Source organism: Dendrobates tinctorius, unplaced genomic scaffold (assembly GCF_039654945.1).
Source record: "Dendrobates tinctorius isolate UK_male_01 unplaced genomic scaffold, ASM3965494v1 ptg000332l, whole genome shotgun sequence".
Taxonomy (NCBI): Eukaryota; Metazoa; Chordata; class Amphibia; order Anura; family Dendrobatidae; genus Dendrobates; species Dendrobates tinctorius.
The window spans coordinates 1,565,607-1,578,300 of record NW_027361998.1 but is presented as its reverse complement, the minus strand read 5'-3'; the positions used below and the strand labels follow the sequence as shown (position 1 = coordinate 1,578,300).

Below are 12,694 nucleotides of genomic sequence, written 5' to 3'. Positions count from 1 at the left end.
AGTATTCAGGACAAATTGTACAACAACTTTTGGGGTCCAATTTCTCCTGTTACCCTTGGTAAAATAAAAAAATTGGGGCCTAAAAGATCATGTTTGTGGAAAAAAATATGATTTTTTTATTTTCAGGCCAGGGCGTTATAAACTTCTGTGAAGCCCTTGGGGGTTCAAAGTGCTCACCACACATCTAGATAAGTTCCTTGGGGGGTCTAGTTTCCAAAATGGTGTCATTTGTGGGGGTTTCCACTGTTTAGGCACATCAGGGGCTTTCCAAACGCGACATGGTGTCCGATCTCAATTCCAGCCATAAAAGTCAAATGGCGCTGCTTCCCTTCCGAGCTCTGCCATGCGCCCAAATATTGGTTTACCCCCACATATGGGGTATCAGCATACTAAGGACAAATTGCACAATAACGTTTGGAGTCCTGTTACCCTTGGGAAAATAAAAATTGAAAGTGAAAAGATAATTTTTGTGGAAAAAATATTATTTTTTAATTGTACGGTTGTATGTTATAAACTTCTGTGAAGCCCTTGGGGGTTCAAATTTCTCACCACATATCTAGATAAGTTCCTTGGGGGGTCTAGTTTCCAAAATGGGGTCACTTGTGGGGGGTTTCCACTGTTTAGGCACATCAGGGGCTCTCCAAACCTGACATGGTGTCCGATCTGAATTCCAGCCAATTTTGCATTGAAAAAGTCAAACGGCGCTCCTTCCCTTCTGAGCTCTGCCATGCGCCGAAACAGTGCCCCCCCCCCACATATCAGGTATCAGCATACTCAGGACAAATTGCACAATCACTTTTCCAGTCCAATTTCTCCTGTTACCCTTGGTAAAATAAAAAAATTGGACCTGAAGTAATTTTTTTGTGAAAAAAAGTTAAACGTTCATTTGTTTTTAAACATTCAAAAAATTCCTGTGAAGCACCTGAAGAGTTAATAAACTTCTTGAATGTGGTTTTAGCACCTTGAGGGGTGCAGTTTTTAGAATGGTGTCACTTTTGGGTATTTTGTATCATATGGACCCCTCAAAGTGGCTTCAAATGTGATGTGGTCCCTAAAAATAAAATGGTGTTGTAAAAATGAGAAATCGCTGGTCAACTTTTAACCCTTATAACTTCCTAACAAAAAAAATGTTGGTTCCAAAATTGTGCTGATGTAAAGTAAATACGTGGGAAATGTTATTTATTAAGTTTTTTGTGTGCCGTATCTCTGTGATTTAAGGGCATAAAAATTCAAAGTTGGAAAATTGCAAAATTTTCGCCAAATTTCAGTTTTTTTCACAAATAAACGCAAGTTATTTGAATGAAATTTTACCACTAACATGAAGAACCATATGTCACGAGAAAACAGTGTCAGAGTCACCGGGATCCATGGAAGCGTTCCAGAGTTATTACCTCATAAAGGGACAGTAGTCAGAATTGTAAAAATTGGCCCGGGCAATAACATGCAAACCACCCTTGGGGGTAAAGGGGTTAAGGAAGCCTTGGTTCACCTCTTGACTTAGGTATTCAATGAGTGTCTTTCCTCGGGCACTAGGCTGAAGTCAATGAGGAGGTCTGCCCTGATCATCTTATCAAAGTGTAAGGACCCATCTTGCAATGAGAATTGATGTCCCATAAAGCATCTCATGGCAGAAAGGTTTTGGCAAGGGTGTTATTTAATCTGCTGGTGAAGTTCATACCATGGCTGCTTTCGGAGGCCCAGCATTGCTCTGTTCCAGGCTGCCATACATTTAGTGCTGTGCTGTGTGTCGGAGAGACAGTGGAGCAGGGTAGGGCTGAAAATGGAAGGGGTACATGCTGTCACTGGGCCAGGCAAAAGCGTTTGACCGGGTTAATCATGAGTACCTCTGGTCTGTCCTTCTGAGGTCTGCCGGGGGGGGTTTGATTGGCTTTAGACCTTGTAGGTTTGGGCAGAGTTTCCCACTTGTAAACACTTGAGGTTGGCTCTGGTGTTTGCCAGGGTTATCCCTTGAGCCCACTGATGTTCTTGTTTTCAAGTTTACATTCCTTGTGAAGGTGGAGCACAGGCCATTGGCTGGGATGAGGATGGAATGGGCAGCACTGGAAGCCACTCTGAGGGTGGTGGCGTATGCCGAGGATGTTATCGCGTTTGTTTTTGGTTGGACAGGGAGGCAGAGTTGATGATTTCAGAGGTAGACTTCTACTTGCAGACATCCGAGTCCGAGATTATCAGGCTAAGGCCGGGATCACACTACCGTGTGTGATGCGAGAAACTCGCATCAACACCCAGCACTGCTGCCGGCACTCAGGACTGGAGCTACGGCTGCATGTATTTCTATGCCGTTGCTGCTCCGGTCCTGAGTGCTGATGCGAGAGACTCGTGTGAGTTTCTCACATCACACACGGTAGTGTGATCCCGGCCTAAGTGTGAGTCTCTGGCTGGAAGCAGGAGATCCTATTTTTTATTTGCTGGAGACCCTTCCAGGACCCAAAGTGTCTGCAAAAGTCCTTGATATTAAATTTGTCCAGGTCGATTACTAAAAAAGAATTGGGAGAGGAGGCTAGAGATTGCTGGTCTACAGTTTGTTCTTCCAACTGTTATGGGGGAATAGACTGACCCTGGTCAAGAGGGAGGTTACTTACCGAACGAGGAGACTAGGAGGGTTGGGTATGGTCAACCCTGTGGTATTCCTTGTGGATACCTTCATTAAGATCAATATTGCAAACCTCTGGAAAGAGAAGGCTCCTCCGTGGGTATTCTCCTATAGGGGATGGTTTCAGCCTTTCTTCCAGGAATGGGAGACAGGAGGGCAAGTGAAGGATCTTCGCACACCGTATGGACATCTTCCGAATAATGCTACCTTGGTTCTGAAGGTAATTCACCGGTGGGGTCTGGGAATGTGGGAGATCAGGACTCTGCCAAGGAAGCTCCTTGACAAATGGGTTCTGTTGACCCATTTTCAGAAGCCTCTGGCGCTCATGGATTGCCCAAGTCGGGATCTTGGGGTGGGTTTGCATCTTTTCAATTCTATCAGGATCCCCTCGAAGTTTTGGGACTTGGCTTGGCGCGGCTTCCATGGGAAACTGTGAGGGACAATCTGAAGTGTAGGAGCTCTGAGGACAGGAACTGTACTCGGGAGCATTGTGGTACCGTGCTGGAAAGCATGGACCACTTCCTGCTTCGTTGTCCCTTCAACACAGAGGTGTACAACAGAGTGGGGCACCTCCATTGACTGGTCTCGGCAGGCCGGTCTCTCCTATGTGGAATGGGCCTATGGAGCATTCGGAGACCTTGGTGGTCGGGACCGCTGCACCTTATTTCTAGTTAGAGCAGTGGGTTAGGTATCACACGTGGAACGCACAGTGCTTAGTATCGACGCAACGGAAAATCCTCCCAGTGGACGATGTATTTAGGACCATACTTGGTGACCTGGTGAAGGTGCGCTCTCTGGAGTAAGGGAGACTGGGCACACATAGGTCTGCTCTCCTCTGGAGGGGCTTTTCTTTTAGTGTGCCCTAGTCTGGTCATCTCCTTTCCTGGTGGTGGGCTGCCGCTGACACTGTAGATTTTTGTTTTGATCAGTATACAGTGATGTACGGGATGCTGGAGCTGAACTTGGGCTTTCTTGGTTGTGGATTGTTTATACTTTGAAATTGTCCTGATTTATGTTGTGTATGTCTGTGCATATATTGAATATAGGGAGAGACCTGTACAGTATGCGTTAGGTGAGGACACTGTGGTGTTTGAGTGAAAATCTGGTGCTGGCCTATGGACATTGGATATGGACTGAAGCATGAGATGTAGGACTAGCAACCAACTGAGGTCAGTGCGGAGGTTGGGGACTGGGCTCACGGCGTGGAGTGTATAATTTAGCTTGGACTTCTATATGTGTGTATATATATATATTGCAGTCTTTTTAATGGGTAGGCCATTGTTTAGTTTGTATTTATTGTTTTTGGTTATTCTTTAAGTAATAAGTGGAAATGTGTCTCCTTACAGTCTATGGGATTTAGGAAAATAATTTCTTGAACTGAATATTTTAATTTTTCAAATCATTCACCTTTATAAAAATAATAAAAAAAAGACTAAAAATATCAGAATTTTAAATGACTTTATTTACAATAAACAGAATAATTAAACATTGAACAAGCCAATAATATAACAGCACAAAGCAGTATTATTCAACCACCATAACCACTTCACCGCCTGCAAGATCCGCCCAGCGTGGGCCTGCATGACAACGCAGAGCCTCGTGGCAGAAAAAAGGGGCTTCCAAAATATGGAGCAACTGTTTTAGCAACATGTCACAGGTATCTGGAATCACATGGGTTCATGGGGCACCTTACATTCTTTTTTTTTTTTTTATGCATACATTTTTAATTTTTTTTTTTTTAAATTCGCTTTTTTTTTTTGGCGCAAACTTAAAAAAAAAAAAAAAAAAAAATCAGCACTGGAAAAATCTGTATGAATTGTTCATCCATTTTCCATCTTACATTCTTTCCTTTACTCCTAAAAATTTCTAAAAAAGAGAAAGTAGAAGCAACAAATTAAAATTGTTTCGCTATGCAGTTTTCCTTAGGAAATTAAAAAGCAAGATCAGTCATTTTTTTTTTGTTTAATTTTATTTTTTTTTTTAACAATAAATTATTTCATCCATTACAATAGCCAGCATTTAATTCAAACAAAAAATATAAAACATTTTTTTCTGTTAAAGGGAACAAATCTGTATTGAGCAGAAAAAAAAACATTTTTAAACTTTTTTTTTTTCCACGAAGGGGGGAAAATATGAAAAATTCCCGATATTTTACTTTTTTTTTTTTCTTTTTTCTTAAGAAACCATTGTCATATAAAATCTTTGAAACTCATCGTCATACCTTTTTTTTTTACATTTACGAAAAGCAGCTGGCTAAAGAATCTTGATTTTTTTTTTTTAAATGTAAGAATAAATTTTTGTAGCAATTTACCGAAATGCTAAAAGGTACGGGCCCCTAAGTTTTGTTTTATTTTTTAAAAGAGTTTTACAATTTTTTTTTTTTTTTTTTTTCAATTTTTCATTCTTTAGTAAGTAGGATTTGGAGCCAGAAAAAAACAAAAACAAAAAAAAAAACATTGACATGCTGGTTAGTTTAGTTACAAGGTTCAGAAGTCAGATTTTCAATAAAGTGAAAGGCGCCCCCCCCCCCAAAGAAATAAAATTAAAAAAAAACCCAAAAAATAATAAAAACACGCAATTGGAGCTTATATACAGCTAAGTGTCTGCCGCAGCAAACGTTACAAGGTCAGTTACTGATGCAGTGATTCAGAGGCGCTGCCTTTTCTGCGAGAGGCAGAGTATAAGACGATATGTACACATACACTTTTATTTTTGTATGGTTTTTTTTACATAATTTTTGAGTGGTTTAGGTCCCAAATGTTGTCAGAACTTGTATATGGACAGTCCAATCGAGGACCAAAATAAAAACTTACGGTACTTTGAAAAGACTACTTTAAAGCCTTAGAATTTTTAAAAAAATATTTTTAATTGATACATTTTAAAAATTTTTTTAAATACAAATACAGATATGACTTGGGATTATTTGGTTCAGATGAATGGGAATTGTAACTTTTTATTATTTTTCTTTTGTTCTTACAGATTTTATTTGGTAATTTTTAGACTTGTCATAATTTTTAGTCTTTTTTCATAATTTTTAGACTTCTCATAATTTTTACTTTTTTTCATAATTTTTAGACTTTTTAAAATAATTTTTAGCCTTTTCTCATAATTTTTAGACTTTTTTAAAATAATTTTTAGCCTTTTCTCATAATTTTTAGACTTTTTTCATAATTTTTAGACTTTTGTTATCATTTTTAAACGTGCTGAAAAATAACAAGGGAGCCTAGTTTGAAACACATGAAGAAGCGACTTTTTTTTTTTAAATAGGAATAAAAATGCTGAAAAACTTCCCGTAATCGGCAAAGCGTAATTGTCATAGAAAAAGAATAGGAAAAGTTTTAAAGCGTCTTTGGAGAGGATCTATAAAACTTGCTATAATTATTATTAGTATTCTCATTAAAAACATTTTTTTTAGCCAGATATCTATTAAAGGGGTTGTCCTCTTTGAATTTGAACGCACCTTGCTAATCAACGAAGCTCCTATCCTGATACTTCCCGCTAGTCTGTTTCTCTTTACAGACGGGAAATGATATCAGCCAATCAATGGTTTGGACGGGTCACAAATGCAGCCAGTGATTGGCTGAGCAGTCACTTCCTGTACTTTAGGAAGGAACAGGAAATGGAGGCCAGCAAAGAACTTGGAAAGTATCAGGACCTGGAGTGATGGAGGTATGAAGAAACAGTGAGTATCACTTCTTTCTCTTTATTTTGCCATTCTAACTGCTTTAGAAAAATTGATAGGGACAACCCCTTTAAAGGTCTAGACCTCAACATTGGTCTGGAACCTTCAGGTCTAGAAAAGTGGTTTTTTTTTGTTTTTTTTTTTTCAATCTCTGTGTAACGTGAAACTTTTTAACATTTCTTTTAAACGAAATTTTTTTGATGGTCTCAGAAATGAAAGTAAAAAAAAATAATAACAATTTTGAGTGTATGTGTACATAATAATACATCTGCGTAAAAAAAAAAAAACAACAAAAAAACAAAAACAAATTTGTAGGTCACCTTATTAGGGCAAAAATCCTACAGAGGTCAGTACTAATTCCGGCAGGAATGGCGGATACTGTAGAAGCTGAGGTACGTAAGTAAAATAAAAAAACAAAAATAAAAGGCAGTGCCATTGAATAACCCAAAAAGACAACCCAAAAACATTCCTTACACAATGACTATACATGTCTTTTATACTGTACTCTCTCCCCCCCCCCTGAAAAATAACTAATAAAAAAAAAATATATAAAAAAAAACAAAATAAAACACTGGTGTAAATAGCAATGTCCTTCCATGTACATAAAAAAAAAAAAAAGAGAAAAAAAAACAAAACAATAAAGGCCCTATCCCTAATGTAAAAGCAAGATAAAAAATATACAGATTCCCGCTGCTTTGTGCCGCCGCAGGCTCGGGCAGCGGGAATATCCTGAGTATAAGGTTACATCGTTAGGAACTTAGTAATGGCGACTTTTGGAGGGTATATACAAGATCCTAGCAGCAGGTTAAAGCGATTACTTGTCTATAAGACATCTGAAAAAAAGCTGTTTTGCAGGAATGAAACAGGGAAAGTTCTGTCTCAGAGAATGCATAGTGGCAGGGCTGGATTTTAAGGGCTTGTCCAGGAATTTTTCAGAAACAGCGCCACACCGTATTCGCAGGTCGTACCTGGTATTGCAGCTGAAGCCGAGCTGCAATACCACTCACAACCTGAGAACAGGAGTGGCGCTGTTTTTTTTTCAAAAATTTTTTTTAAAGAAATTAACTATGTTTCCTTATCCTAGAAAAAAAAAAACCCTGCGAATGTGTCAGCGACTACTTCTGTCCCGGATATGTCAAGATGTGCCCATGACTGACCTTTCTAACTCACTAACAGGGAAGGTACACAGTGTTTTCATGGGTTGCTATTTTTTTTTTAGAATTTTCCTTACAGGAGAGGCCATTTTATAAACTCATAAATAGCAATAGACATTTTGGTCGTGAAGGGAAATTTATCATTTTTACTTATTATTTTAGAAATAATTAATTCTATGGTTGTAAATATCAACTTTGACTACAAAGGAAAAACCAAAAAAATTAATTAAAAAAAAAAAAAAATTTTTTGGGGATTTTTTTATTTATGGTTGTGAGTATCAAGACATTTTGCTTTTTATAATGGAATTTTTTAAACATTTTTTACAATTTAATTTCCCCTCCCCAAAAAAATATAATTATAGGGTCATAAATATCAAAACATTTTGCATTTTGAATGTAATTTTTTTTTTTTAATTTTTTTTCCAGAAAAAAATTAACTCCACAGTCGTAAACGAAAAAAATCAACAGAAATTTTCACTTTGAAGGGAAATTAAAAAAGGAAAAGAAAAAAAAAAATTTAAACATTTTTTACAACTTAATTCCCCCCAAAAAATATAATTATAGGGTCATGAATATCAAAACATTTTGTATTTTCAATGTAATTTTTTTTAAAATTTACATCCCCCCCCCACCAAAAAAAAAAAATTAATTCCAAGGTCGTAAATGTAAAAATCAACAGAAATTTTCACTTTGAAGGGAAATTAAAAGAAAAAAAAAAAAAATTTTAAAACATTTTTTACAATTTAATTTCCCCCCCAAAAAATATAATTATAGGGTCATAAATATCAAAACATTTTGTATTTTCAATGTAATTTAAAAAAAAAAAAATTACATTTTTTTTTTCCCGGAAAAAAATTAAATTCCACGGTCGTAAACGTAAATATTCAACAGAAATTTTCACTTTGAAGGGAAAGTTAAAATAAAAAAAAAATAAAAAAAAAAATAATTATAGGATTGTAAATATTGATAGAAGCTTTGGCTGCGAAGGGAAATTTGTAAACTTTTTTTTTTATAAATATTTTTTTTTTTTCCAAAAAATGAATTCTAATATCAAAAAAAAAATTTGGTCATAAGGGGAAACTTTAAGATTTTACCTTTTTTTTTAATTTATAAGAAATTCAAAACAAAATTTGTATCACTGCTCTGACTGCCTGTGAGCACGCCGCCTTCTCAACTCCTGCCAGCCCTCTAGGAGTCCCGATGGGCACCTAGAAGTAGATCCAGCCCTGCATGTTGATGGATTGTATGTACACCGTGACACTGATGGGGACAGGAGCGTCACACCTCTTCTCTGCCACAGATTATTATTTTAGAGACTAGATTGTAAGGGGCGCTGTTCATATATTTATTTAAATACTTCTTTTTCTTTCCATTCTGAAGTCTTCTCCCTCCCAAAAAAACTTGACGGTCAATATCTTATCTTTATTTCTTTTACATCGTAAGTCGGAGGAAAAGTCTTTGATCCGGCGATAAACACCAAACTAAAAAAAAAACGTTACCGTATCTCAAAGAAAAAGATTTGATCATGCATTTATTTATTTATTTAGTTTATTTTTTTTTGCCTAATTTTTATCACTTAAAAAAAAAAAAAATTCCGATTGCCGATGAAGAATTGAGAATAATAATTTAGGCAAAAAAAAAAAAAATGTAAATAAAAAAAACAAAAATGGAGATTTAAAATAATATTTTACCCAAATTTTTTTTTTAAAGAAAAAATTGTGGTTGACGAGAACAAAAAAAAAAAAAAAAAAAAGTAAATAAAAAAAACAAAAATGGAGATTTAAAATAATATTTTACCCAAATTTTTTTTTTAAAGAAAAAATTGTGGTTGACGAGAACAAAAAAAAGAAAAAAAAAAAATGTGAAAAATACTGGAGAATATTTTCAACAAAAATTTAATGTGTAAAACCCACAGAAAACCTTTGAAAATGTCACTGCTGAGGAGATGGCAAACTGAAAAAAAAAAAAAAAAAATGGCGTCATTCATAAAAAAATGACCAAGGGGGTGGTTCCTTCTGCTAGAACAGGACGGGTCTTACTGAGCAACACTGATTCCTAAGGTGAGAGCCCTCTAAGATGTGAAAATACCCTAGTATAAGGACAGGGTTTGTCTTTATAAGCCCTTTAATTGATGAGGGTAGAAAAAAAAATAGTTTAAAAATGTATATATATTTTTTTCCCTGAAATAGCGCCACTCTTGAACATGGGTCACGCCTGGTATTGCAGCTCGGCCTCATTCACTCCATCAGCTGCAATGCCTTGCCCAGAACAAGAGTGGCGCTCTTTCAGAACCCACACAATTAAATGACAACCAAACGAAAAAGATTTTACTTTTTTATGTTTTTGATTCATTCGGTGGAACCTTCAATAATAAGTATGATATAGATTTTTCTTTTTAAAAAAAATAAAATTATTCAATTATATGGCGAGCAAAAAGGTCGGCAGAACCGCGGTCACATTGATAGTCCGTGGCCGCCGGACGGGAGTTCCTCCGACTTCTCGCCGACCCATCAATACTCACACGTGACGCCGTGGGGACTCACTAATGAAAAGGTGCGCCGGCGATGGTGGTGCAGGTAGTGAGGGGTATGAGGGCTTTAGTCCGGTGACCATTCGGGCAAATATTTAAATTAATGACAAATATTTTGAAAAAAAAAAATTCAAAATTTCAAAATGTTTTCAATTTTCTTTTATTTTTACCAAATTTAAAATTTTTTATTTCTGGTAAATGTTTTTACGATATTCTGAATTACTTTCCAAATCAGCAGTGTCCCAAAAGTGCAAGTTATCAACCATTACATCTTTTTTTTTTTTCTCCCTCCCAGCAGTTAAAATGTGACAAAAAAGTAAAAAAAATACAATAAATTCCGACGCCATTTTTTGCAGTAGTTCTAATGCTGCCTTACTTCAAGGCTACGTCTGCCGTTATCCTTGACCCCCCTGGGGATAAATCTGTCAACGATACAAAGTTTGGAGAGGGGTGAACGGCGTTTTTCGGGCCGTCCTCGGCAAATCGCACTGTGACCCTCCCTTTTGTGTTTGGAATGGTAAAAAAAAAAAATACTAACTTTTAGGTTAAACTTTTGCGATTTCTAAACTTTTTTTTTATTATTATTTTTATTTTTCAAGAAAGTTTTTGAAACTTCAGGAAAAAAATAAAATAAAATAAAATATTGAGGGCCGCCATCCTCGACTGCTCCAGCAGCGAGAAAGGGTTAAAAAACATGCCCCCTACCCCCCCAAAAAGGTGCGCAAAGCGGGTCGCTCACTTGGTAGAAACATGATTGTACATACTAGCCAGAAATAGCTCTACAAATGCACTTCAGCTGCAACAAAGATGCGCTTTACCTCGGCATAATATATATAGACTTTCTCTTTTTCTTGTTTTTTATTTTTTTCATTTTTCGTTTTTCTTCCCCCCCCCCCCCCCTCAATCCCCGCCACCCGTAAATTACCAAGAACCCTCCATTTTTTTTTTTCTCCTCCGTCTTTTCTACTTCGGGTTCCACATCAGTTGACAGAACCAGCTGAAACTGACGTTCTGCGACATTCTTCTCCGGGGCGGCAGAAAACGACGCGCCCGTTCCGTTCAGTGTCATCACAGCAACTGCGTACAAAAATAACTATCATCTGTCATTTGGCTCGAAAGGGGGACCGAGGGTCCGATTGTCCCAGCCCTACAGCTCCTCATTCCGTCTGTCTCTCTCTCTCTTTCTCCAAAAAGTCCGATCACGATCCGAAAAAGGACGCGAGGCTCCGGGGGGGGGGAATTGTTAGAGGAAAAAAAACTGCGACAAATGTTTTTGAATGTTTTTCGCTTCCCCCCCCTTTTTGCTCTCCTTTATTTTCTGACGTTTGTCAACACGTCTTTTGCTTCGCAGTCTTCGTTCCCCAAAAGGATGTCTGCGGTGTAAGAGATATCGGACATCTCTGCAAAGATATAGCAATGTATATACGCTGCGTATATAGACTTCTAGAAATCGCCCGCGTATCACGTGATTTATTAATCTCTCCCGTTGGCACGTCCCGGCTATCATTCCGTCAGCAGCTGTTGCAGAAGGCTCTTTTGTTGAGCCTGTGAGGTTTGGGGTCCGGGGGTGGTCTTTTGTGTAGAGATGGATCCTGATTGGTTCAGGTATGGGTCCCCGCCCACGAGGTTCACTGTACACTGAACGTCTGCAAAGACTTGCACTTGTTGTACCTGCTGGGAGAGAGAGAAGGTTAGATACTTTACGCTACACCCATCTCCAGTTTGTCCCCGTTACCTCCCAGGGCATTCGCTAACGCCATGTAAAATTAATCTGTCAGATTGAGCGATGGTGGCAAAATAAAAAGAATAGAATACAACTCCAACACGGTCTGACAGTCATTCTGTCATTCCGAGATATACGGAGTGTCCAGAGATGAGCTGGGCCACCAACACATGTGCCACAAGAGACATACTTTATCGCTGTGTTACCTGAGAGATGTACTGTGCTGCCATATGTGCACTCAAATACTCTACCGCCATATGTGTGACCAGATATACTACACTGCCATATGTGCACTCAAATACTCTACCGCCATATGTGCGACCAGATATACTACACTGCCATATGTGCACTCAAATACACTACCGCCATATGTGTGACCAGATATACTACACTGCCATATGTGCACTCAAATACTCTACCGCCATATGTGCGACCAGATATACTACACTGCCATATGTGCACTCAAATACTCTACCGCCATATGTGTGACCAGATATACTACACTGCCATATGTGCACTCAAATACTCTACCACCATATGTGTGACCAGATATACTACACTGCCATATGTGCACTCAAATACTCTACCGCCATATGTGCGACCAGATATACTACACTGCCATATGTGCACTCAAATACTATACCGCCATATGTGTGACCAGATATACTACACTGCCATATGTGCACTCAAATACTCTACCACCATATGTGTGACCAGATATACTACACTGCCATATGTGCACTCAAATACTCTACCGCCATATGTGTGACCAGATATACTACACTGCCATATGTGCACTCAAATACTCTACCGCCATATGGGCGACCAGATATACTACACTGCCATATGTGCACTCAAATACTCTACCGCCATATGTGTGACCAGATATACTACACTGCCATATGTGCACTCAAATACTCTACCGCCATATGTGTGACTAGATATACTACACTGCCATATGTGCACTCAAATACTCTACCGCCATATGTGC

General features: G+C 37.9%; 1 protein-coding gene across 7 annotated transcripts in view; it reads right to left on the bottom strand.

Moving 5' to 3' along the window:
• Window positions 1-4,055: 4,055 nt before the first annotated feature.
• Window positions 4,056-12,694, bottom strand: part of NCOA1 (nuclear receptor coactivator 1) — a 581,329-nt gene continuing 572,690 nt past the window's right edge. For 5 of the 7 annotated variants that reach the window (XM_073561908.1, XM_073561913.1, XM_073561909.1 and 2 more), the window contains one exon: window positions 4,056-11,654. In XM_073561908.1, the coding sequence (XP_073418009.1) occupies window positions 11,484-11,654 (171 nt within the window). In that variant the 3' untranslated portion in view covers window positions 4,056-11,483. The remainder of the gene's footprint in view (window positions 11,655-12,694) is intronic. The other 2 variants (XM_073561912.1, XM_073561914.1) reach the window with 1 other exon arrangement.